General features: G+C 43.5%; 2 protein-coding genes and 1 pseudogene across 3 annotated transcripts in view; 2 read left to right on the top strand and 1 right to left on the bottom strand.

Moving 5' to 3' along the window:
• Positions 1-4,160: 4,160 nt before the first annotated feature.
• FAM217A (family with sequence similarity 217 member A) lies at positions 4,161-15,339 on the bottom strand. Of its 2 annotated transcripts, XM_015449939.4 has the most exons (7): positions 14,880-15,339; positions 13,487-13,580; positions 10,716-10,800; positions 10,582-10,595; positions 9,574-9,648; positions 9,416-9,483; positions 4,161-5,698 (listed from the first exon to the last, which is right to left on the bottom strand). In XM_015449939.4, exons 2-7 carry the CDS (start codon positions 13,544-13,546, stop codon positions 4,477-4,479), a joined length of 1,524 nt encoding a protein of 507 aa, XP_015305425.3. In that variant the 5' UTR covers positions 13,547-13,580; positions 14,880-15,339; the 3' UTR covers positions 4,161-4,476. The 2 variants fall into 2 exon arrangements, with proteins under 2 accessions (XP_015305425.3, XP_015305426.3); XM_015449940.4 differs by lacking the exon at positions 10,582-10,595.
• Positions 12,522-12,612, top strand: LOC123573270 (small nucleolar RNA U13; annotated as a pseudogene).
• Positions 15,340-23,459: 8,120 nt separating the features above from the next.
• The window catches only part of TEX56 (chromosome 4 C6orf201 homolog), a 51,605-nt gene continuing 47,697 nt past the window's right edge, over positions 23,460-27,367 (top strand). The window contains exon 1 of the mRNA XM_045390464.3: positions 23,460-24,274. Coding sequence (XP_045246399.2) covers positions 24,088-24,274 — 187 coding nt within the window. The 5' untranslated portion in view covers positions 23,460-24,087. The remainder of the gene's footprint in view (positions 24,275-27,367) is intronic.

Raw genomic sequence — 27,367 nt, 5'->3', positions numbered from 1 at the left:
TATTGTCTCCTGGTTTTTTTCTTTGCTTGAGTTCAGATTTTCCTCACAAACATCAAAACATTTTCAGAGCATTAGGTGCAGTGTACACCAAAGGGTGTGTTATATTCATGTTCCTGTTACATACATTTCTGCTTTGGTTTTCCTAGTAATGGAAACATAGATAAGTAATGAGCCAACTCCCTTTTTTATAACGATAAACAAATTGGTTCATTGCCCATATGATAGCTTGACAAATCTTGGGCTCTTATCCTCCGTCTACCTACTCTTTATTTTCTTCTTTGAAGGAACTGTTTTTGGCTTTTCAAAATAGTGAGTAAAATAAGACAGTGTAGTTTGTGAATCTTAGTGCATGCAAAGCAGGATTGGAGGAAGGCAGTCAGAATGACCTTGTAGAATGCACTCACCCACCCACCCTGTCGGAGCTAACCATCACAGAGTGGCAGGTAGAAGCTAGTCTGGTTGAATCCGGGCTAAGAAATGGTCAGATGGCACTGGCTCTGGATAGTCTTCATGTAAAGGCCCCAGTTATAATTTTCCTGGACTGCATAACCATCTAAAGTGGCTATGAGGTTATCATATCTGATATATTTTAGGGAAAATAGTGTGCAGGATGTATTGGTTGAGGACCTTTCACACATACTTTTTTTCTTTTTTTCTTTTTTTTTTTGAGATGGAGTCTGTTGCCCAGGCTGGACTGCAGTGGCATGATTTCGGCGCACTGCAACTTCCGCCTCTTGGCTTCAAGTGATTCTCCTGCCTCAGCCTCCCAAATAGCTGGGATTACAGGTGCCTGCCCCCACGCCCCGTTAATTTTTGTATTTTTAGTAGAGACAGGGTTTCACCATGTTGGCCAGGCTGGTCTTGAACTCCTGACCTCAGGTGATCCACCTGCCTCAGCCTCCCGAAGTGCTGGGATTACAGGCGTGAGCCACCACACTCGGCCACACATACTTTAATTAGAAAGATTCAACCTCATGAAGATCCTGTGAGCTGAGAACCATCAATGACTGGAGAGCTAAACATGGGAATTTATGAGCAAACCAAGTCTAAGTTTTCCTGAACAGAATTTACATGTGTGTTTTAAACTGCCAAATGTTTTCTTCTTCAAAGATAATAGTGGACGTTGACTTCCACCAAGTATGAAAAATAGCCAAATATTTTGTATTCATGTCTCCAGTTTTGTCCACTACATACGTGGACAAGTGGGTCCAACTTCACCTGTTGGAACCAGGTATTTTTCCCCCGTCAGTCTACAGAATAAAGGAGATGATACATCTCTAATCCCTACAAAACTTGCACTTCTGGTCCCAGTCCCATCTCCATGCCCATTCCCACTGCTAGTCTCACTGGAAGGGTTTGTATCTGTTGCACCATACCATTTCCGTGTGCTTTGGCACATGCCTTGCAAGAAACGACATTGTTAGGAATTACCGTTCCTGCACCTAACTAATGCTAAGGACGTCCATTCTCACGATGGTCTGCCCTCCTGTGTCATTCTTTCTTCCCTAATTATTTTGTGAATACTTGTATATGTCAGGCACTTTCGCTGCTAGTCATTTAACCCTCACATGATTATTACATGAGATAAAGACAGTCTACCCACTTTACACATCAGAAAAATGAAGCGAGAGAGGTTAAGGAAACTGCTGAAGGTGTTAGAGGTGTTCAGTGGCAAGAGTTGGTTTGAATTTAGACAGCCTGGAGACAGAGCTAGTGCTTGTAACCACTATGTCATGCATGACAATTGGTAGTCAAGTACTACCTGCCAGGATACAGTAGCCAGCAAAACAGGCATGTCCTTTCTGAAGGTTTTACAAATACAAATTACATCATGACCCTCGGGGTGAGGGGAAGAATCCAGGTTGCTAAGGAAAGTAGAAATGAGAATGGAAACAGCGGGCTTGTCGAAAAGGTTCAGTACACAAGTTAGAAGGAATTGTAAGAATTAAAGATGGTTTGTGGGAAACGGGTCATTGAGAGTTGGAATTTAGTGAAAATGTAAGTCTACTTTGGCATATACTTTTATGAGAGGGATATTATACCACTTTGGATTAATGAGACTGATTGGGATACATACAGGTAAAATTTCATTATGCAATTGTTTGTTTTCTATTGCTGTGCTATTTGATTCTAGAAAATTCTTTGAAATTAAACTAAAAACTAAGCATGCTCTCTGTGACCCCTGCCTCTAAGAAAACTTTGAGCCTTAAGCTACTAAAGCTGGAAAAGCTACAGTTGTTCTCTTCAGCATTTATTTGAATTATCCATTAATTCACTCATCCCTAACTCAAATATTCCATCTCATTTGGAGGGATGATACCCAAAGATTTAGTGGCTGTCTTTGTATGTGGGGTTATGGGGGGAGAGGCCTTTTTTTTTTCCTTTTTTTTTTTTTCTTAGACGGAGTCTCTCGCCCAGGCGGTGGCTGTGGGCGATGTCAGCTCACTGCAACCTCCACCTCCCAGGTTCAAGCAATTCTGTCTCAGCCTCCCAAGTAGCTGGGATTACAGGTACCTGCCACCACGCCTGGCTAATTTTTGTATTTTTAGTAGAGACAGGGTTTCACCATCTTGGCCAGGCTGGTCTTGAACTCCTGACCTCATGATCCACCCACCTCAGCCTCCCAAAGTGCTGGGATTACAGGTGTGAGCTGCCGTGCCCAGCTGCCTTTTACTTTTCATTTGGTACCTTTGGGTAATGGTTGAAGTTTTAATCGTGTATTTTTTAAAGTTTTAGAAAAATTAATTTTAATTCACCAACCATCCACTTAAAACCCAAACACAGTATATCCCCAAATATCTGAACCCCTGATTTATGTATGTTACATCAATCCTTTCATCACATCTTTCAAAGTATGATCCAAGAACCACCTGCATTAAAATCACCTAGAATGTTTGTTTATAGTGTGTGTCCATGGGTCCCACTTCCAAAGACTGTGTTTCAGAGGGCCTGCAATAGAAGCTAGGACTCTATTTTGTTTCCTTGATTCTTAGGGGCAGTAAGTTTGTCAGTCATGTAGTTTTCCTTTTTCACTAGTTAATGAGTTATGTGTTGGTTGAATGAATTTCAACTAACCAGCCTTAAGACTTCCAGCAGTGGCCGGGCGCGGTGGCTCAAGCCTGTAATCCCAGCACTTTGGGAGGCCGAGGCGGGCGGATCACAAGGTCAGGAGATCGAGACCACAGTGAAACCCCGTCTCTACTAAAAATACAAAAAATTAGCCGGGCGCGGTGGCGGGCGCCTGTAGTCCCAGCTACTCAGGAGGCTGAGGCAGGAGAATGGCGGGAACCCGGGAGGCGGAGCTTGCAGTGAGCCGAGATCGCGCCACTGCACTCCAGCCTGGGCAACAGCGTGAGACTCCGTCTCAAAAAAAAAAAAAAAAAAAAAAAGACTTCCAGCAGTGCAGAGCCTGGAAAAAATTCTAGTAACATGACATTTTGGCTGCTCTGTGAACAGTGATCTTACCCATTTTTTTTCTTCAACATTTAAAAAATACTGGGTCTGAGTGGAAGAGGGTTATTTCATGCCTAAACCTATAGTTGGGCCCCAAAGAGAACAATCTTTCATGTATATGACAAAGAAAGGCCGGGGACATAGAAAATTTCTAAGGATTTGGGAGGAGCTAGGGGGATCTAGAGGATCTTGTACATTAATAGAACAACAACTTCTTTAGCTTTTAAGGGCTAAGTAAATGCCCAAAGGATAGGTCAAAATGATAGATCTGTGGAGATGAGGGCACAGGAAAAAAAAAAAAAATGATACCAGAGTGGGAAAGACCTTTTAGGCCGGGCGCGGTGGCTCAAGCCTGTAATCCCAGCACTTTGGGAGGCCGAGACGGGCGGATCACGACGTCAGGAGTTCGAGACCATCCTGGCTAACACGGTGAAACCCCGTCTCTACTAAAAAATACAAAAAACTAGCCGGGCGAGGTGGTGGGCGCCTGTAGTCCCAGCTACTCGGGAGGCTGAGGCAGGAGAATGGCGTAAAAACCCGGGAGGCGGAGCTTGCAATGAGCTGAGATCCGGCCACTGCACTCCAGCCTGGGCGACACAGCAAGACTCCGTCTCAAAAAAAAAAAAAAAAAAAAAAAAAAAAAAAAAAAAGACCTTTTAAAAAATCAACTCATGACTACATAACAAGAACTATAGCTGCAATAAGTCAATTATACCATTTATTGATGGAATGATGCTGGAAAACAATCACTGAAAAAACAATAGCCTTTTGAATAGAATAGTCTACTAAGTGAACCATTTATTTGAAACACAACATGCAAATATGTCAGTATAGAAGCCTGTGGGTTTATATATAGACATCTCAGCAGTGCTCTTCACAAGTTCCACTCCATATCACATCAAGCAACCGTTTGGTGATTTTGGGGGATTGTTAACAGTACCTGTGTCTTGGAATAATTAACCATATCTTAGTTGGGCTTCTTAGAATAGATCTGTTCACACTGAGATGTGTGAAAGAAAAGAGTTATTTTTGTTCAATGGGTGAGCAGCACTTATCCTTAGCAATAAGGGAAGGTGACAAACAGTTTAGCTTCTGAATAGAGAACGGTCTATTCAACACTGTATTTTGTCGGTAAAGTTTCTTTTTGGTCCCAAAGTTTCTCTTCGGTGCCTTAATTTCTTCCTTCTGATTTTCGGGAAAAGACAGAGGTATAGGTGAAACTGGCATTAGAGACCTCGATGGCAGACATCTTGTGGAGACCATTTTAAGCAGTGATTGAGTTGTTTGGCCAGTAGTAGGCTTGGATGAAAGTTCTTGGCATGGATTTAAAATATAACTTTTGGGATTCTTATAAGTTTCAGTCAATTGTTTTGTGGTGGAAGAACTTTTTAGAGGCGGTGGTCTAGTATTCCATTTATATTTGCCAGCATTGCTCCAATTCCATTTTAAAGCATTTTGCTCAAGTTTGCAAGAACCAGAGTTGTTTTTACTTCTTTCTTGACTTTTATCTACACAAGGTATCTGAAGACTCAAAGAGTCACAAAGTTTTAGCTGTCTCGCTTTTGGTGTAGCTTTGGAGGAAGAGGGTCGTTCAGTTACTGCTGGAGTACAGAAAGTCGCTGGTAGTCTTGGCCTCTCTTTTTGAATAGTCATATGTTGTAATCGTTCTAGTTCCAGTAAACGAGTTATCAAGTGTTCAATAGAGCTTTCTGCAGGTTCCACTGTTGCTTTCCAATTGTCAGATTTGGAGAGGGCTAAATTGTGCAAGTCTAGAGTACTGAAAGCAGGAGGGAGAAAATCAGGATATGGAAATACTTCATTTGGCTCCTCGGTGAAAGGTTCCTCAACATTTTTTATTGTTTCTGGCTTCAAGTTCAGGTCCACCTTTGTAAAAGAGCTAAGTAAAGTATCATTTGCTTTCTCATTTTCTGATAAGTCACTTTCATCTGTTAAATTTTCTTCCACACTGCTCCTTCCGTGTTTCAAATTCCAATTTGCAGCAGGTAACGTTTCACCATCGTTGTTTTCTATAGTTGAACATGAACTAAATTGAATCTCATTTCTGTTGTTGAAAAAGTCTCCATCAGCATGGGGCCAGCAGAGACCTAGTGGCACCGGCAGTCCAGGGTAAGGACCAACCTGCTCATCAGCTGAAGTGCTTGTGAATGGGTGGCTCAGAGTGAAGACCCTGATAGGATTACTGGTTACATTAAAGCCAGTTTCCACTGAAGATTTTTTGAATTCCCTTTAAAAAATAATTCAATGAATCGTTTATTGACTAGAATTAAAATGCTATGAAAATGATAAGGTTAAGTACCCTTTATCAAAGGCTGGTTAATGTGTAGCTCCCAATGGCATATGTGGATCTAGCTACCTGTAACAGAAATATGTTAGTTTCCAAAAATGCTCTAATATACAACTACATAAATTTTTTAAAATATAGATTAAAATATTAACTAGGCATCCCTTTGTGCAAGCACAGGTGACTAGATTATGACACCTAAAATGGCTAACTGTGGCTGTGGATAGACAATAGGTTAAAGGTGGATAACTATATGTTTGCCGATAGTGTACATGCGATTCTTAGGTTTGAAAATGAGGATATCTAACTCAAACTGAAATTAAAATGAAATGTTTATTGATCCAGAATTAGATAAAAGGAAACTCAAAGAATGTAATTATGTTACTTTAAAAAGCCTTCTATGTTAGCCACTGTGGTTTGTAAAAATTACTGTAACAAAAAAGGAAGCGAACAATGTCTATCAAAAATTATCCCAGATATAGTCCCTAGTAATTTTCATGTAATGATGCTCTTCTATTTTAGGAGTAATTCTAGGTATTATGGTAAAATGAAAACTACAAAAAAGCCATAGAATACTGAGTTTCTAGTTAGTTTTTATTTTTTAAAGATAACTAGAAATACTGAGATTGAAAGATTTGATGCATTAGTTGACATATAGGCTTGATATCCTCTTGCTTCTTTTTAAGCCAGTTGACATTAAAGATAACAAAATAATCTGGAAAAGTTTTGAAAAATACTTTCGAGGCCAGGCGCAGTAGCTCACACCTGTAATCCCAACACTTTGGGAGGCCAAGGCAGGCAGATTGCTTGCACCTGGGATTCTGAGACCAGGCTGAGCAACACGGCAAAATTCATCTCTACAAAAAATGAGCTGGGCATGGAGGCACGCGCCTGTAGTCCCTGCTCCTCCAGAGGCTGAGCTGGGAAGACCGCTTCAGCCTCAGAGGTGGAGGCTGCAGTAAACCACGACTGCACCACTACACCCCAGCCTGGGTGACAGAATGAGGCCCTGTTGCAAAAAAAAAAGAAAAAGAAAAAGAAAAAATACTCATTTAGCTAAATACTAGGTATACTGCCTTGCCTTTGAAAAACCACAGGAAAATCACTTTAAATCTACAAGTGTTAATAGACACGTACATGTAGTATGAAGAGTGTGAAATCCGGAAGGGGAGGGCCTAGGTTTGAACCCCTTTGCTACCAGTGAGTGAGCAAAATGGAAATGATAATACCTACCTTGGAGGTAGTCTGAGAAGCAAGAGAATTTATATGAATGTGCTGTGCAAAATGTTAAACACTAAGATATTACTTTTATTCTTTTTACTTGTTGATGGTATATTGAGGAGAAAAATCTTTCATTGATACCAAACCTCCATTTCTGCAACATTATTAAACCTATCCAGTATTAATAGCAAATGCCCGTCAAACACATTGTTCTCTTCAGTCCTCACGACCTCATGAGATAGGCACTTTTATTTTCCACCTTGAACAGATAAGGAAGCGGGGGTGTAGAGTGGCTAAGGTCACACATCTAGGAAGTGGGAGAGCTGGAAGTGACTCCACGTGGTGGACTCCCATGCCCCTGGTCCTAACCACTGCATTCTACTGCCTCCATTTGTTCACTCCTCTGCTACTGTGATAAAATTCAATTCACTTCGTTTGACCGCTTATCTTGAAATACGTTTTCCCAGCTGAGGTTTTTTCTCATAAAAATAGCCTTTTTTATCCCCATCAGCACCAACATTGCTTTAGGTCATCAGTCACCACAACTGCCATAGAACTTGATTTCCCCATTGAATTTTAACATAGAGTGAACTTCACCCCAGGCCTCACAGAGGTAAAACCCTCTGACTAGGACACGGCTGATAGCACGTGAACCACTCTCCTGCTAAACTACACAGAAGAGCCCTGAAACTCAGGACCGTGAGCAAAGACGCTGTGTGAAGTGCCACAAAGCGGTCCTCAGTAAGCGTTCATTTCCAGATACTAGTAACCTGGCTTTCTGAGAAGCCTTCTAGCTAGTCCTAATGCAAGGCAAAGTTTAAGAATCAAAAAATAAGAAAAGTCAGGAGCCGGGCACGGTGGCTCATGCCTGTAATCCCAGCACTTTGGGAGGCCGAGGTGGGTGAATCACGAGGTCAGGAGTTCAAGACCAGCCTGGCCAAGGTGGTAAAACCCCGTCTCTACTAAAAATACAAAAATTAGACAGGCGTGGTGGTGGGCACCTGTAATCCTAGCTACTTGGGAGGCTGAGGCAGAGAACTGCTTGAACCTGGAAGGTGGAGGTTGCAGTGAGCTGAGATCGTGCCATTGCACTCCAGCCTGGGCAACAAGAGCGAAACTTTGTCTAAAAAAAAAAATAAAAAAATAAAAAAGATTTAAAACTCAGGTAAGGTTGGGTGCAGCAAACCACCATACCTATGTAACAAACCTGCAAGTTCTGCACATGTATCCCAGAACTTAAAAAAGTATAATAATAAATTAAAAAGCAGCCTGGCGTGGTGGCTCACACCTGTAATCCCAGAACTTTGGGAGGCCAAGGTGGGTGGATCACCTGAGATCGGGAGTTCGAGACCAGCCTGACTACATGGAGAAACCCCGTCTCTACTAAAAATACAAAATTAGCTGGGCATGGTGGCCCATGCCTGAAATCCCAGTTACTCAGGAGGCTGAGGAAAGAGAATCACTTGAACCCAGGAGGCAAAGGTTGCGATGAGCCGAGATCATACCTTTGCATTCCAGCCTGGGCAACAAGAGTGAAACTCCATCTCAAAAAAAACAAAAAAAAAAACAAAAAAAAAACCTCAGGTAAGGTCTGAGAAGCGATATACTGTAATGTCTATGAGCCTGAGCCAGGTTACTTTCATATCCTGGTTCCACCTTTCTTTTTTTCTTTTTTTTTTTTTTTTTTTTTTTTTTTGAGACGGAGTCTCGCTCTGTCGCCCAGGCTGGAGTGCAGTGGCGCTATCTCGGCTCACTGCAAGCTCCGCCTCCCGGGTTTACGCCATTCTCCTGCCTCAGCCTCCCGAGTAGCTGGGACTACAGGCGCCCGCCACCTCGCCCGGCTAATTTTTTTGTATTTTTAGTAGAGACGGGGTTTCATTGTGTTAGCCAGGATGGTCTCGATCTCCTGACCTCGTGATCCGCCCGTCTCGGCCTCCCAAAGTGCTGGGATTACAGGCTTGAGCCACCGCGCCCGGCCTCCACTTTTCATTAATATTGTGCGACTCTGAGCAAGTTACTTGTCACCATGCCTCAAGCGTCCTCAACTGTAAAACAGGGATGATGATAACTGCCTTCCTTACGTGGTCAGCTGTGAGTTACATGAACTACTACATACAGGGAATTAACATAGTCCCTGGAATGCAATACTACTTTCCTATTACAGTTCCTGTTGCTTTCAACGGGAAGCCCATACTTTATCCATCTAAAATCTTCATTGTCAGAACATAGTAAAACTCTTGATTCCCACCTATTCTAATTGTCTGGTGCTATTTGCAGCCACTTCCTGTTTTAGGGTGGATTTCTATCATTGCCCACTATTCCCACAGAATACTATTTTCTTCTGGTGGTTCATGGTCCTTGTATTCCAAGTAGTTATCTCATGTGTATTTTAAATTTATTTCAGCAATTTAGGGTGTTACAAAATAACTATTCGCTTACCTCTTCTCTATGGTACTTCCTTCATTAAGAGCACAATTCCATAATTGAAAGATCCCTTGTTTACTATTCTGATGACAGAAAAATAATGGGAAATCGTTTAGTAGCTGCATATATTTTTAAAATGTAATATTTTAAGGGTATGACGAATCAAATCCCACCTGTGTACTTTTTTGAGTATGTGCCGACAAATTAGGTTCTGGCATCGGCTGCTCCACTGGAATTTCCAAATAGTTCTATAAGGCAGCAGAAGACTTTTAAACATAATATATCTCTGTTCCCTATTCTTGTTCTAACAATGTACAGCTCTTGTTCTAATCAAGGAATACATGGTAAAATTGAATGATACTTTGTTTATATATAAAGAAATATTTTGTTTTTACTGATTTCAGCAAAAATTAGTATAACCTATTTATTACAAATACCAACTAAACTGTTAATAAGACTTGAATATCATTAAGATTGTCTTTATTTTGCAGTTAAATGTTTTATGTTCTGATCAAAAAGGATAAACAAAAAGATTAATTTTCCACTACTTCAGAACAAGATATTGGTCATTTCAACTACTTCAAGACTTTGTGTTTTTGTTGCTGAGACAGGGTCTCCTTCTGTCACCCAGGCTGGAGTACAGGGGCACAATCTTGGCTCACTGAAACCTCCATTTCCTGGGCTCAAGCGATCCTCCTGCTGAGCTCAGCCTCTCGAGTAGCTGGGACTACACTCATGTGCCACCATGCTCGGCTAATTTTTTTTTTTGGTAGAGATGGGGTTTCACCATATTGCCCAGGCTGGTCTCAAACTCCTGACCTCAAGTGATCCACTTGCCTCAGCCTCCCAAAGTGCTGGGATTACAGACGTGAGCCACTGCACCTAGCCTGCTTCAAGACATTTTAAAGGACAGGACTACTTCCTTTTTGACAATAACTAAAAAAGACGATACTCAATTTTCATTTATAGTATTGTTATACTGAAAAATACTTAATATGACAAAATATTAATGTAATAACCAATTTGAAACTCTGTAAAATATTTGACTTTGACTTGTGTGAAGAACTCTACAGAAATGAAATTTAAAGTTTAACTTTCAGGAAGGAAATTTTTTTTAAAGAACATATAATTTTAAAATAGTATGTTTTATGAATACTTTAAAACCAAACATTTATCCTTACCTTGTTAATTTTGCCTGAAATGTGTATAAAAAATGACAATTAATAGTTACATAAAACTGATTATATTCAAAACAAACCCCCTTTTAATATGAGTGATTCTTTCAGTATAAGTATACACATCTACGATTTCTTACCACCTGCTGCTCTATCCCTTCCAGCTGGGAGGATTTTGTTTTCAGGAACAGGCACTTCTGAATCCAAATTCCAGTGAGATAAGTTCTAAAACAATATTTGTTTTAGGATAAACTTAACATTAAGAAAACATAAAAACCTCAATCATGTCACACGTTCTTTGGGTAAAGTATGACAAAAGGCACAAAGCTTCGTGACTCTCACCCCTCATTATAAAGAACTTCTCAGCATCTTTGAGGAGAAAGCAATTTTCTCTTAACCAAGCCCTTATCAGCTTGATAACACCTATTGTTGAGGAATTAGAAAGGCTTTTACAATAATTTGTGGTTTCATTCACATTTTGTTAAAAATAATAACACACAGGTTTTCAAAATTGATTTTTAAAATGGAATAAAATGTCCTGTTCAGTGTGTCTCTGGAACACAATTGTGCATTAATCAAACTTTCTATATCTGAGTATCAGATCTAAAAGCCTATAAAAAGCTGGGTCTGGTGGCTCATGCCTGTAATCCCAGCACTTTGGGAGGCCGGGGCAGGTCAGGATCACCTGAGGTCTGGAGTTCGAGACCAGCCTGGCCAACATGGTGAAACCCTGTCTCCAATAAAAATACAAAAATCAGCCGGTTGTGGTGGCACACACCTGTAATCCCAGCTATTTGGGAGGCTGAGGCAGGAGAATCGCTTGAACCCAGGAGGTGGAAGTTGCAGTGAGCTGCAATCACACCACTGCCCTCCAGCCTGGGCCATAGAGTGAGACTGTCTCAAAATAAATAAATAAATAAACAAATAAATAAAATTTAAAAAATGAAAGCATATAAAAATCTTTCCATCAACCACAGGAAGTCTGTAACCCTCACATTATATTCAACACTAACCAGCCCACTACTCATTCTGGCTTCCAGATGTGGAGAAACACTTACGAAATATTCAAAAGAAAGCCAAAAATCAAAAGGGAAATGTACTAACAACAGAGTATTTATGTTCCAGACAAGGTGCAGAGCACTACGGAGGAAAATGTGGCAGGTGTGTACAAGACTGTAACAATTTATTCTGGAAAACAGAAAGTGAAGAGGTGATTAGTTTATAAGAAAGTAAATTTTTAGGAATGAACCCAATTGTTTTCTGTCTCAAAAAAGCATTGTAAATGAAACTCTAAGCAAATGAAATGTTAGGTATTATTAGATACAATCTCTTCATTAAGGAGGAACAGAGAGAAATAAGCTTCAAAACAGCATGAGGATTTAATTTATCCACAGAGATATCTCCTGATGGGAAGGGTAGTTGAACATTGGAAGGGAGGCTGCAGATTATCTTTATCTACAGATTTATGAAAAATATAATACAACTAATACCCTGTTCTCTGGCATGATATGTACAAGGGCTAATCTCTACATGAGAATCATCACCTGGGGAGGTTTTTAAAAATAATTGTTGAGAAAAAAAAAATCCTGATTTTAAAGAATGACGGTGAGGGCCGGGCGCGGTGGCTCAAGCCCGTAATCCCAGCATTTTGGGAGGCCGAGGCGGGCAGATCACCTCAAGTCAGGAGTTCTAGACCAGCCTGGCCAACTTGGTGAAACCCCATCTCTACTAAAAATACAAAAATTAGCTGGGTGTGGTGGCGGGCGCCTGTAATCCCAGCTACTGGGGGGCTGAGGGGAGAATCGCTTGAACCCGAGAGGCAGAAGTTGCAGTGAGCTGCGATAGTGCCACTGCACTCCAGCCTGGGTGACAGAGTGAGACTCCGTCTCCAAAAATGGAAAAAAAAAAAAGAATGAGGGTGATGCCCAGTTATTTGTATTTAAAAGATCCTTTTGTAGTTCACAGCATGATGACTGGGTTTTTACGTTCATGTGTGAGATGTGCCCCTTCAAACCTTTTTACGATATCTGGTGGATTTTTAAGCTTTTTTCAGCTATATAAATCCTGGTACTCTTGTATGAAATGAACATGTGAAAGAAACATCCTCAGTTGATGAAACTGTGTGTTGCAATTATAAAATAAAATGAATGTAACCAGGCCAGGCATGGGTAGGTCACACCTGTAATCCCAGCACTTTGGGCAGCCAAGGCGGGTGGATCACTTGAGGTCAGGAGTTCCAGACCAGCCTGGCCAACATGTGTCTACTGAAAATATAAAAACTAGCCGGCGTGGTGGCACATGCGTGTAGTCCCAGCTACTCAGGAGGCCGAGGCAGGAGAATCGCTTGAACCTGGGAGATGGAGGCTGCAGTGAGCCGAGATCCTGCCACAGCACCGCAGCCTGGGAGACAGAGGAAGACTGCCTTGTCTCCAAAACAAACAAACAAAAACCAAAAACAACAAAAAAAATTAACATAACCAAATTGATCAACTGGTAAAGAAGGCTCATTAACTAAACATGAAGTCTGACAGTGTGCAAATTTCTTAAGAGTTGGGACTTGATTATGCTTTGTGATATCCCACCTGCCTTACCAATATTTTTCACAAAGGGCGTGTGTGTGAAAACAAAGGAAGTGAGCACTGCCTGGTGGATAACAAGGTAGCACCTTTAAATGAAGCAAAATTGCAACTTGAAATGTTTGGCATTTGGAGAAGAGCTGGCTAATTTTTCCTTTGTTAAAAGAAATAGAAAATTTCCATTTGCCGTTCCAAACGTGCCAAAAGGAAAACACAGGATAAACTGCCCACGATGCAAAAGCAGCAAGGACATCACTGCAAGAAAACTCCAAGGGAGTTGTCTTAGCAACAGGAGCCGCTGCCCAAACACTCAAGTTCAACAGCGCCTGCCATACCTCCTGAGAGACGTTTGACACACGTAGGCTGTTACCACAGGTCTCATTTCTTCTCCCCATTTTGTTGTAGCTGCTGCTCTGTTTCCTTAAAATCCTATACAGATTGTGGGACAGGCACATGTATGAGTAAGGGTCAACATTTATAAAAAAGAAGAAGTGTGAGTTTGATTTCCCATCTAAAGGAGGTAAGAGAATGCTTAGAAAGCAGAAGAGAGGGGCTAGGCGAGCAGGGTGAGGGTGACAGTACCAAACCAACCAAAAACAAGGGGCAAGCCTGACTCAAAAGGAGCACAGACAACAGCAAACTAGCAGATCTCAGAACAAGATGAGGAAATCCGGATCAGAGGTGAGAAAGTAAATAACCAGCTAAAAAGATGAAATACAAATTGGAACAAACTATGGTGAATTATCCAGAACTTAGAAAACAGGGGCACAAAGTCTCCTTTTAATCATTCAAAACAATTGCTCCATTTGAAAGCGGGATTGAACCCTTACAACTAGGCCAGGCAAGCACCTCGTGCATATTTCAGAGACACCAAATCGCCCCCAGGACCAAACTATATTTTCCACACCAATGAGTCAAGGTACCTAAAACGTTTTAACCCACTGCCGTTTAAAGTAAAAGAATTAGAGAACTCTAAGGTAACAAGCAAAAAAAGTCACTGCATTAAGGTATGGCTATCTGGAAAGAATAACTTTTTTTTTTTTTTTTTTTTTTAAGACAGTCTCACTTTGTTGCCCAGGCTGGAGTGCAGTGGCGCGATCTCGGCTCACTGCAACCTCTGCCTCCCGGGTTCAAGTGACCATGTTGGCCAGGCTGGTTTTGAACTCCTGACCTCGTGATACACCCGCCTCAGCCTCCCAAAGTGCTGGGATTACAGGCGTGAACCACTGCGCCTGGCCAAGAATTACAAATTAAAGCCACCGCACTAATCGGTCTATCTGCTAATCGTTTACAATTGATTGTCCCCTACTTAAAAGTGTAGGAAGAAATGGGAGATTTAGTTTAGGTCGGTTTTCAGCCAACGCCGGTATTGGTCCACCGGGTGTGTGCATGCCAGACACTGGGTTTGAATGCAGGAGGAAGGCGTGGCTGAGCAGGTGGCGCTGCCTGGGGCCACTGGGGGTGTGTCAAGGAGGAGGGCATCCAGTTCCTGGACAAGGTCACCGCACCCGAGGGACGGCCCTGGGGACAAAGGACGCCTTGGGTACTGCGAGCTGGGGGACAGGAGCTTTAGGGGCTGATGCGTGAAGGCGCGTGTCTCAGGGAACTGCGAGGCCCCCGGGAAGAGGAATCGCCTTTTCCTCCTGAGCTGTGGCCGGACTGGGTGGGGAGCCCAGTTCCAGGGGTAGCAGGAGGGGGTGCGGGATTCCCCGGTGCCGGGTCTCTTACCCCACCTCGCCGAAGGCCCCAGTGTCCTCCCCGGCGTTCTCTCCTGGTGCGCCGCCCCGAGGCCCCGGCGCCTCCGCGTGCGTGGCTGACGGCTTGGAGGGCGCCCCCTCTGCCTCGGGCTTCCTGCAGCGGGGGACAGAGAGGGCGGCGGGCAGCCTGGAGCGCAGCCGGGTCGGCGGTGTAGGGACTGCGAAGCCCGCGGGCCGGCGCAGGGGTGGGAGTCGGGCCCAGGGCCCAGGCGGGGCCCAGAGAGACCTGCCGGCGCCGGGGCCGGGGCTGCGGCTCCGCGGGCTTCCCCACCGGCCGGGTCTCCCGGCAACTACCAGAGAGCGGGGCGCCCCGGGAGGCCTCGCGTTCCACCAGGTCCACCGGTATTCGCGGGCCGCGGGGTCGCCGGTGGCCGCCCAGGCGCAGAGCCTCTCGGGGGTCACCCGGCTGCCGAGCCCGCGGGACGCACGCCGCCGCCAGGGGAGGACGACCAGCCTCAGGCCCTGTCCCTGCGCCCCGCACGGCCCCCTCTGGGGCTGCGCAGCCCACTCGGCCAGCCTGGCCTGGAGAGGCCGCCCCGGGCCTCGCAGGAAAGCCTGAGCCTCCCGGGCCTTCTCTGACTTTCCCCTCGGCGTCCTGGACCTTCTGGGGCCTTCCTGGGCCTCCTCGGGCTTCCTTGACCCTCCCCGGGCCTTTCCGGAGGCCTCCAGGCCCTTCCCTGGGCCTTTCCAGGCTGAACTCTCTGCAAGATGGCCAGTAGGCCTCTGGGACCCGGGGCCTGGCCCGCCCGCCTCAACTCCCACCGCCTGCTCACATCAAGCCAGGAGCACCGCCCGTACGTAGCCCTCCAGACTACGCTAAAATATAAAGGTTATATCTATGCTTCTACAATATATTAATTAACATAGAAGAGGCATCCTTGTTGACACCAAGCCCATCAGGTCAGTTTCAGGTCCGTCGTCGGCCTTTCAATAGGAAGAACAAAAGACGATTTTTTCCTTTTTTCATGTAGAGGATACATTTAAATCACAGAGCCCAATTTTGTACCCCTAAGTGCGTATCTCTTATTACAGCTCCATGAAATAAGTGGAGGGGTGGGGGAAGAATATCTGTATATCTAGTTAGATATATCTACATAGCTATCTCCCCCACCTTTTGATATAGAGAAAAATTTAAAACAAAATTAATTCTATATGTAAGTACAGCAAATGAATACTAAATATCATATGGGGAGATGAGATCACGGCCATGCCCCTTTGAGAATCTCCCCATAAAAATGCGCTTATATACCACATGTTGAACACAATTTCAAGGGTTTCTCAGGTTCTTTGATCCCTGACTCCTGACTCTTTCCTCTGCATTTCCATTTTCTCCTCAGAAAGACCTTCCCTTTAAAGAAACCCTTCCCACCTACCACCTGCCTTACTCTACTTCATGACACCCTGTTTTTAGTTTCTTCTTTGTACTCCTCAGAATGTTGCTGTTTACTTGTTTGTTTTTGTATTGCCTGTCTCTCCCCTGTAGAATATCAGACTCCATGTGGGCAGGGGCCTTGCCTGTCTAGTTCATTTCTACATCCCCAACCCTTTAAAACTGTGCTGGGCACATAGAAGCACAGTCATAGAAACACAATCGATGTAAGTGAATGGACAAGATTTGCGCAGGCCTCATTCCTTGCAGGCTCCTTGGAGGTTTCCCTTCTAGGCCCTCTCTTCCTTCGGCTGTTTTCCATACTGCTGCTCTAAAATACAGACCTGCTCAACTGCCTCCTAATGCCTGAAGAAGGAAACCCAAATTCTGCAGCCATCCTTTAGGTATCTGCTCATCATCTTCCCAGCGCCCACTTCATGTCAAGCACATCGGACATTTTACAATTTTCCTAAACCCTCTCCTCCAGGGCATATATCGTTGTTACTCTTCCTGTAATAGTACCTCCTTTTTATCTCCTTTTTTTTTTAAGCTGGCTAAATTCTAGTCATACGGTTCAAACTCACAAGTCATTTTTCCTAATTGTTCAGGAAGAGTAAATTGCTAGAAAACATACAGAAAAAAAAAAAGAAAAAGAAAACAAAAGTAAGTTGCTATCTCCTCCAAGATCCCTACTTGGTTATATTATAATGATTTATTTACAGTCCCTTAGTTACATTATAATTATTCATTTACAATATCTCAATCACTTTCTTTTCAACATCTTGAAGGTGATATCTGCCCATATTCTATCTAACAGAGTGCCTGGCATGTAGTAGGTAAGGCACTCAATAAATGTTTGAATTGATTTAATTATTGCAAAAATAGTATTCTCTGAAATGTATGGTGTGGTGACTATATGCCAGGCATAGTGCTGAATATTTTATATGGATTAACCAATGTATATGCCTAATAATCCAATGAAGCAAGTACCACTAGTTATTCCTATTTTCTTTTCTTTCTTTCTTTCTTTCTTTTTTTTTTTTAAGACAGAGTCTTGCTCTGTCACCCAGGCTGGAGTGCAAATATGTGATCTCGGCTCATGGCAACCTCTGCCTCCCAGGTTCAAGCAATTCTCCTGCCTCAGCCTCCCTAGTTCCCTAGTAGTTGGGATTACAGGCACCTGCCACCATGCCCGGCTAATTTTTTGTATTTTTAGTAGAGAGGGGTTTTGCCATGTTGGCCAGGCTGGTCTCGAACTCCTGACCTCAGGTGGTCTGCCAGGCTCAGCCTCCCAAAATGCTGGGATTACAGGCATGAGCCACTGAGCCCAGCCTAGTTATTCCTATTTTATAATTGAGTAACCTGAGCCTTAGATGTATTATGTAATGTTTCCCAATTTACAATTACTAGAAAAATTGCGAATAGGGGTAAATATTGGGGTTCATGTATTTCCAGCTATTGCTTTCTACAAATATATCTAGCTGGGAAATGTTCCCCGTTCTTGAGACAGAAATTATGTGTGCGTGTGTGTGAATTCCACATATCTGGCTTACACATTTCCCATCTTCCTTGCTTTATGTTTCTGTTCATGCCTTTTTTCTGTTATTTCAGAACTCAAACTGATTCCTGATCCCTTAGAGTCCTTCTGAGATTTGTCATCCATAAATGCATCCTCTAAGATTCTTTCTTTTCCTTAACAGAACTTACTCTTAAAGACATTCCTTTCATATTATCACCCCCACTCAACTGGTCTTCCTTTCTCTGGAGACTTTCAAATGCTTTGACATCAGCATCAAAATCATGGCTGGCCCTTCCCTCATTGCTAAATGTGCACGGCCGTGGTGGTGTGAAATATGAAAGCAGCAACTTGGAAATGGTGCCCTCTCCAAACCCTTGGGTGTGGTCTGGCTCTGGCCCAGTGTAGGGGGTTGGACAGTGGGTCATTTTCTACAGCAGCTCAGACCCAGCTTAACATCAATCCCAAGGCCAAGAAAATGCACCTTCTTTCTGTTGGGGCTCAGAAAACAGTTCCCGAAAATGAAGCCTTAGGAAATAGCCTCAGAAGCAAAAGTTTTTCTCTGACCTTTTTCTGCCTTCCTGCCTCTCAGTCCTACTCTCCCTCCAAGGCTAGCCTGAGAAACTAGAATCCCTCTTTTCCAGTGCAAGTTACAGAAATCAGAATGCTTTTTTCCCAAAGCCAGCCATGAAACCTAAAAATATTACTCTAATCTTCCCTTTGCCTTTCTGTGTAAAAACTGGCCATAAGGAAATTATCTGACCTAGCTTGTTTGACTGTAGGTCATAAGACTCCCATTCCAGGCCGGGCGCGGTGGCTCAAGCCTGTAATCCCAGCACTTTGGGAGGCCGAGAGGGGCGGATCACGAGGTCAGGAGATCGAGACCATCCTGGCTAACACGGTGAAACCCCGTCTCTACTAAAAAATACAAAAAACTAGCCGGGCGAGGTGGCGGGCGCCTGTAGTCTCAGCCACTCAGGAGGCTGAGGCAGGAGAATGGCGTAAACCCAGGAGGCAGAGCTTGCAGTGAGCTGAGATCCGGCCACTGCACCCCAGCCTGGGCGACAGAGCGAGACTCCGTCTCAAAAAAACAAACAAACAAAAAGACTCCCATTCCAGAGAGTGCCCTGCCCCATACCCAGAAGGAAGGAACACTGCTCAGAGAGGCCAAGAAGAATCTAGAGAGCCAGGCCTTGCTGGGTTCATCCGCTCAGGCTATTAGCATTAGATCAAACCGTTTTTGTCCAATCGTATTTTTACACAGCTGCCCATACTTTGTTGAACCTAAGCATAAAACTGGAAACTCTCCCCTCTATTTCTGAATTTTCATTCTGTACACTCCCATGTATAACACATGCTAAATAAATCTGTATGCCTTTTCCCCAGTTACTCTGCCTTTTGCAAATTGATTTTTCAGCAAATCTTCAGAGGGCCAAACCCTTGGCCCCTGCACATCCAGCCATCTTATGGCCATTCCCAGGATTCAGATTTTAGTGGTAGCCTCAGCTTCCCTTACTTCAAATCTGCACCTCTTTAGCTGATCCTGAGTGAAACCATTCTTTCATAAACACAATAGGATGAGGCAGATGCTCTCTATCTCAGGCATTTAGCAAACTCTTGCGTTAATTACAAGCGAGGCGGGCTAAGGAGACAAAGGCAAGCCTTGGGTCAGTCACTTAGTAGTCCAGTAAGCACGGCTTGCTGCCCACCTGAGTTTCTCCTCCTGTAACAAAGGCGATGACATTGACTACCACGTAACTACTTTGGAAAGCACCTTGAGATAACATTGCTTTCCATTGTCCTGAATTATGCAAAGATATGTCAGTAGCAACATTACTTAGATTCTGATTATTCTGGAGGGAAAAGGCTTCGATTTCAGTCTACCTCCTTCAGTATCTTTCACCTTTTGATATTACCCATGCATTTGTCCTCATCTTCCTTTGCTGTTCCCTTTGGAATTGCCAAGGTCATGGCTGCTCATGTACAGCAGAGTTTTTTTTTTTTTTTCCTTTTTGAGACAGAGTCCCACTCTGTTGCCCAGGGTGGAGTGCAATGGCGCAATCTCAGCTCACTGCAACCTCTGCCTCCCGGGTTCAAGTAATTCTCCTGTCTCAGCCTCCCACGTTGCTGGGACTACAGGCGCATGCCACCACGCCTGGCTAATTTTTTTATATTTATGGTAGAGACAGGGTTTCACCATATTGGTCAGGCTGGTCTCAAACTCCTGACCTCAGGTGGTCCACCCGTGTCGGCCTCTCAAAGTGCTAGGATTACAGCTGTGAGCCACTGTGCCCAGCCTATAGCAGAATCTTGTTCAATATATTATGTAACATTTTTTGAACGTTAGGACAATATTTTCTAATTAATAATATGCAGTTTTGTTCTCAAATAAGATGCTAAGTCAATGGGAAACATTCCATTTCAATTATGAGCAATTTGTATTTAGCATACGGTTTAGCAATCTAGTCTTTTTTTTGTTTTTGTTTTTTGAGCAACTGCTTTGTCTTTCAGTAGTGGCCAATTTATCCTGATTTAGAACTCGATTCTATGAGCATTCATCTTAAATATACCTTCTTGTGTTTGTATAATTCCTTTTTAAGAAATATCTATGCAAATATTTCTAATTTGAAGTTTTAAAAATTAACCTTTACCACTCTGCTCCCATAGCGATGTACTATTTGGGAGGCCAGTGTTTTGTTGCAAATAGTTAAGAAATATTGTTTAAAAACTATTTATTCCTAGAACGTATGATAGTGACGTATATGAACATATTTCCAAAAGGAAGCAAAATAAACACATCAATCACTGAATTTCACATCTGCATATGTTGCAGCTAGTGCTTCTGAATAAATTCTCAATCATATATTTTCTCCTTTGTTTTGATTTAAGACTTGATTTCTGCAATTTGAATTGCTTCATAAGCCTTTCTATTTTTCAGATACCTATACTCTGTAACTCTATTTTCCTAGCCTTATATCACAAATTCACTTTAAGTTTTGGTTAACGTTTCAGTGTCAGAACTTACTTTCTGGTGCCAGGAAAGGTGTAACTTGAAGTCCCTTTCTGGTCGTCAGACCCCTCCCACCTCATTTGTTGTGAACGGAACACTTTCTTTAGAATGCTTTCCTTAAAAAACTTGGAGATAATCTTCTCTCTTTGAACATTACTGAACACCTTGCCTTCTGGAAGCCAGCTGATCTTGTCACACCCACCATGGCAGGGGGGAAGAAGAAGGTATTCAGGAGACACAGAAACCCTCTTAGGAACAGAAAAAGGAATGGCGTTTACCTGAAAGTCATGAATAAAAGATCAGCCTAACTAGAAAAACAACCCAGAGTCATGCAGCTGCTGCGCTGCGGGATCAATTTAGTTAATAACACGCTGCTAGCACCTCTGTGGGCTGCTGGCCCGGCATAGCAGCTCTCATCACAACAACAAAAGACTTGGGAGAAAATAATAATATGTTAAAAGTCCAGTTTTGAAAAGGTAAATATATTAGCCACTGAATAATAGAATTGGAAGTAAGAGGAATACAAAACAAAAGACAAAATGAAAGCATTTGTTCCATCCAGGAATATTAGTACCATGGGCTGAGGCCTGGTTGGCGCAGATCAAGATCACACAGCTGATTAGCAGCAGAATATTTGCCAGGCGTCATTCATGACACGTCTCTCCTAAACAGTGTTCTTTAATCACACCGTAATTAGAGAAAATGAATGAGACTGATTCCTAGAAGTGTTATTCATTGTAAATATATATATGTATGTGTGTAAAAAATATATATCCATCTGATAGTTTATTTAAAAACAAAATTTAATCATTGTGACCTACTTCAGATTTCAACCAAGGTCAGCATGCATCAGATAACTATAAACATTCCATCAGTTGCAATGGAATAGTCATTGAGAGCATTGACTAAGAACATATGAGTCAATTTACATGAAGTGTAAGGAATTACATTTTAGTAGATCACTTCCTTGGCATGTTGAATTACTTAAAACATGGTTTGTTGTTTGCTATTTATATAAATGAAGGTTTACAGGAATGCACTCAGCTTTTTTTTTTTTTTTTTTTTTGAGACGGAGTCTCACGCTGTTGCCCAGGCTGGAGTGCAGTGGCGCGATCTCGGCTCACTGCAAGCTCCGCCTCCCGGGTTCCCGCCATTCTCCTGCCTCAGCCTCCTGAGTAGCTGGGACTACAGGCGCCCGCCACCGCGCCCGGCTAATTTTTTTGTATTTTTAGTAGAGACGGGGTTTCACTGTGGTCTCGATCTCCTGACCTTGTGATCCGCCCGCCTCGGCCTCCCAAAGTGCTGGGATTACAGGCTTGAGCCACCGCGCCCGGCCTGCACTCAGCTTTGCTTGGAAGAAAGAAGCCGGGGATATGTCTTCCGGCTGCCAGAATATTCTACCCCACTTCTCCCCACCAAAAACACCTGTAAAATTATGAGAATCACATTGAATTCAAGTGGTTCTTGTTAGTTATATAACATATTTTAAATATGTACTTGCATTTAAAGTATTTTTTTTTAAGTTCGACTTTTTGAGTTTGCAAGTTGAAAGTTAAGAGATGGAATAGGTCAGACATAGTGGCTTGTGCCTGTAATCACAGCACTCTGGGAGGCTGAGGCAAGAGGATTGCTTGAGGTCAGGAGTTTGAGACCAGCCAGGGCAACATAGAGAGACCCTATCTCTACAAAATAAAAATAACAAAAATTAGCTGGGCGTAGTGGTGCACACCTATAGACTCAGCTACTTGTGAGGCTGAGGTGGGAGGATTGCTTGAGCCCCGGAGGTCGAGGCTACAGTGAGCTGTGACCACACCACTGCACTGCAGCATGGGCCACAGAGAGCAAAATTCGGTCTCAAAAAGAAAGAGAAAGAAAGGGAAGGGAAGGGAGGGAAGGGGGAGGAGAGGGGAGGGGAAGGGAAAAAAGAAAGAAAAGAAAGCCGGGTGAGGTGGCTCAGGCCTATAACCCAGCACTTTGGGAGGCCAAGGTGGGCGGCTCACCTGAGGTCGGGAGTTCAAGACCAGCCTGACCAACATGGAGAAACTCCATCTCTACTAAAAATACAAAATTAGCTGGGCGTGGTGGCGCATGCCTGTAATCCCAGCTACTCGGGAGGCCAACGCAGGAGAATTGCTTGAACCTGGGAGGCAGAGGTTGCGGTGAGCCGAGATCACGCCATTACACTCCTGCCTGGGCAACAAGAGCAAAACTCCATCTCAAAAAAAAAAAAAATACATCTATAGATCTATATGTATACATATATGAATGGAATTTTATATTTGCCGCTCTGGCCACTAATGTGTCATATGGTATAATAATGATGCTTTAATAGTCTTGGCCAAATGTTTTTAAGGTTGGTGAAAAGCTGGTCCAAGCTCCCAGATTTGCCATAGCATGCTAGGCTTACACGCCTTCTCTGCTTCTCACCAGCCTGCAATGTGCTTCTCTAGCTGGTTCATGAAGAGTAGAACAATTACGGGGAACCTGGCTCCTGGTAAAGCATGCTGAAATCTAAAAGTAGCTGTAACAAACTCTATTATTTGCATTTTTGTTCTAAATCTGATAGTAGTTCTTAGCCGCTTCTATCTTGCGCTGGGCTGTGCTATCAGGTGTGGTGATTTAAGATTATTTAATACTTCTGTTGTTCTGTGCGTTTTGGTCTACAATGAAGAATGGCTTCTTACCGGGAAAGCTCCAGTTGAGCATTTGTTTACTTTGTTTTCTTGGTATTAGTTTGGATAAGAACATAAGAAGCAGTCTGGCTTCTTACCTGTGTTAATCTGGGCATTTGCTCAGTTTTGGACGATGAGGCTCTTTCCTCGGTTATGCTGAGGACTGCACTGATGTAACCACTCTCTCTTTGGGCCTGGTAGGTCTGTGGAGCCTTAATTAGGTACATACTGGGAGCAAGGCTTCTACAAAGTACCAGATGGGAAAATATCACCGGATATGCGCGCCCCCACTTTCCCCTCTTCCTTTTAGCAAAGCTCTCAGTTTTCCCCAGAAATGGTCCATGTCCAGACACAAGACTGGAGTTTCTGCCAAAAATCCCTGAATGGCTTGGCAGGATATTTTCAATGGGCTGGTTTTGTCTGCTTTGAAAACGTAGGACGAGCCCTCAGGGTTCCGGACCAATGCCTGGGCCATTGTGACTCTCGGAATGCGAGGCAGTAAGAGATCTCAAAGCATCTTTGAGATGGAGGAAAGCTTGCCAGGAGAACAATTGCACATCCCTCCACTCCTCATGTTCTCAGTTTGTTCTTCTCTGTGATGCAACCGGTATCATGAGAACAGCCAGCAGCAGCTCCAGCATGATGAAATTTTCACTCCTTGACAAGAAGCCGAAAAACTATGCCCAGCCAGAAGTTTTGTGTCACACGTTTGACACACTGTCTAACCTCCACAAGCTGCTTCCTAATCACCTAATGGAGACGCTTTATTCATACAGGAGTGAAGAGGACAAGAAAAAATGTATGTGGGTGGAGGGTGGGCATGAGTTCTTTTCAGTAAGCATACACTTTATCTTGATACAAACTGCCTCTACTTTAAGCCGTAAGTAAGAACTTTTACTCTTTATTTTACTTAGTTTCTTTTTATGATTTTTTGAGATGGGGCTCTCGCTTTATCCCCCAGGCTGGAGTGCAGGAGTGCAATAATCATGGCTCACCACAGCTTCAAACTCCTGGGCTCATGTGATCCTCCACCTCGACCTCCCCAGTAGCTGGGACTACAGGTGCATTGCCACCACAATGTCTAATTTTTAAATTTTTGTAGAGATGCCCCCAGCCCCCCACACCGCCATGTTGCCTGGGCTGGTCTCAAACTCCCAAGCTCAAGTGATCCGCCCGCCTTTGCCTTCAAAGTGCTGGAATTCGAGGTGGGATCCCCTGCACCCGGTCAGAACTCGTTCTTTACATTGTCGGGGTGATTGGTCCTCTAGACACATGTCCCCATCCATGGGCTTCCAAGCTTATTCCAGAATATACTCATGTGCTGATTATCCATTTCTTCTTCATGTTCCTTTTGCATAAATAGTCTTTTGTGAGCCAAGTTAGGCCTGACCCTCTTCTTTTTTTTTTTTTTTTTTTTGAGACAGAGTTTGTCTCTGTCACACAGGCTGGAGTGCAGTGGCGCAATCTCAGCTTACTGCAAGCTCCGCTTCCTGGGTTCATGCCATTCTCCTGCCTCAGGCACCTGAGTAGCTGGGACTACAGGTGCCCGCCACCACATCCGGCTAGTTTTTTTTTTTTTTTTGTATATTTAGTAGAGACGGGTTTTCACTGAGTTAGCCAGGATGGTCTCAATCTCCTGACCTCGTGATCTGCCTGCCTCAGCCTCCCAAAGTGCTGGGATTACAGGCGTGAGCCACTGCACACGGCCAGGCCTGACCCTCTTCTTTAGGCAAAGCTTACCTGTGGGAAAATGGAAAGGGTACTGAGAGGGAAATGCTGCTCAATTTACAATTTAAGCTTTATATTTGATTTTAAGATTAGGGAGAGAACTTCCACGTGGAAAGAGGGCAGGCTTTGAACTTTGTTCCTTTGCTCTGTTTCCTGCTAGTCCTTCCTCCTATGGCCATGATTGCACCGCGAAGAAGCTGGATATTTTCTTTTCTCCTGGGGATTATAAGCAACCTGTACTTTGTGCAGTTTGGAGTGGCCTGCCACTCCTGAAATTCTGTCGGGGTCATTGATAATGGGGCCAATTTGCAGCATTGGGTGGAGTCTGCTTCCTAAATTGATCCTGATTAAGTGGAAGACAAAGGTAGAGGCAGCCACCTGTGCTCATGAACTTAGAAAACAAAATAGCAGCTGCCACAGAGATTAGGATGCAATTCCGAAGCCAGGAGCCGTAGCTCACGCCTGTAATCCCAGCACTTTGGGAGGCCAAGATGGGCAGATCACCTGAGATCAGGAGTTCAAGACCAGCCTGGCCAACATGGTGAAACCCCATCTCAATTAAAAATACAAAAAGCAGTCGGACGTGGTGATGGGTGCCTGTAATCCCAACTACTCAGGAGGCTGAGGCAGGAGAATCGCTTGCACCTTGGAAGTGGAGGTTGCAGTGAGCCGAGATCGTGCCATTGCACTCCAGCCTGGGCGACAAGAGCGAGACTCCGCTCAAAAAAAAACAAAAATAACAACAAATACTATAGACTGGGTAGCTTATAAACAGAAAAATTTATTTCTCATAGTTCTGGTGGCTGGGAAGTCTAAAATCAAGGCAGATACCATGTTTGGAGACAACTTTCTGGTTCATAGATGGCACCTTCTTGCTGCGTCTTCATGTAGTGGAAGGGGCTGGGGTAGGTATCTCTCTCAGGCCTAGTTTATAAGGCACCGCCCCCATGACCTGATCACCTCTTAAAGGCCTACCCACCATGTAATACCGTCACCTTGGAGGTTAGGATTTAACATATGAATTTTGAGGGGCATGAACATTCAGACCATAGCACCGCCTTCCCCAGCTTTTGTAAGATTCACTTCCATCCTATTTCAACGGAAATTGCATCATCTTTTGACGGAAACCCTCCTGAGATCCTCCTATTCAAGCAGGCGCCAAACGACTACAGCTGACCCTTGAACAGCTCATCTGAACTGTGCAGGTCCACTTATGGTGTGGCAGGAGATTAAAGAAAAATAAAATCAACAAAAAAAAGAAATAAACTTTCCTGGATTAGGCTGACTTTTCCCAAAGGCAGCAACAGGCACAGCCCAGACCCAGAAAAAGTTTTAGTCATACTATCTAATGTGCTCCGGAAACTCCCAGCACTCCCTCAACACAGGGAGAAGAAAATTAAATTTTCCTTTGTTTTATGGAATAAGTTTATAGATTCCTGTTCTCTGTAAATAGTAACTTAAAGTAATTCTGTTTTGTCTAAGCAGTAGAGTGAAGGTCATGAGCCTCTAAATAGGCCTGAGTTGTGGCCACCTGGGCGCCATAATGAAGGTTATAGGGTAAGCCCATGCCTAGGCAAAATCTAGGTAACAGACATTGGGTTGCTTGGCAACGGTCATGTGTAATCCTGAGTTATGAACCTGTTACAACTTAATTAACTGTCTTTATCCTGCCTCTCTATCCCTGCTTTCACGCCACTGTAAGCTTGCTTCAAGCTAACCCACCCCCTTTTATGAAGTATAAAAGTCAAGTACTGTCTTTGTTCTGCGCCCAGTCTTTGGACGTTAAATCTGCTGGGTCTAAGTGCACTCGATAATAAACATATCCTTCTGTATACACCCCAAGGTCTTTCTCTGGTCCTCCTGATCCCGCAACAATAGGTGGATTTTTTTCAATAAATATATTGGAAATTTTTTTGAAGATTTGCCACAATTTGAAAAAATTTGTAGACCAATCATATAGTCCAGAAATAAAAAAAATTAAGAAAAAATTAGGGTGGTGGGCATGGTGGCTCATGCCTGTATTTCCAGCACTTTGGGAGGCTGAGGCGGGTGGATCATTTGAGGTAAGGAGTTCGAGACCAGTCTGACTAACATGGTGAAACCCTCTCTTTACTAAAAACACAAAATTAGGCAGGTGTGGTGGTACACGCCTGTAATCCCAGCT

Source organism: Macaca fascicularis, chromosome 4, assembly GCF_037993035.2.
Source record: "Macaca fascicularis isolate 582-1 chromosome 4, T2T-MFA8v1.1".
Lineage (NCBI taxonomy): Eukaryota > Metazoa > Chordata > Mammalia > Primates > Cercopithecidae > Macaca > Macaca fascicularis.
Note: the sequence above shows the minus strand (reverse complement) of the source record. Positions and strands in the feature narration are given on the sequence as shown.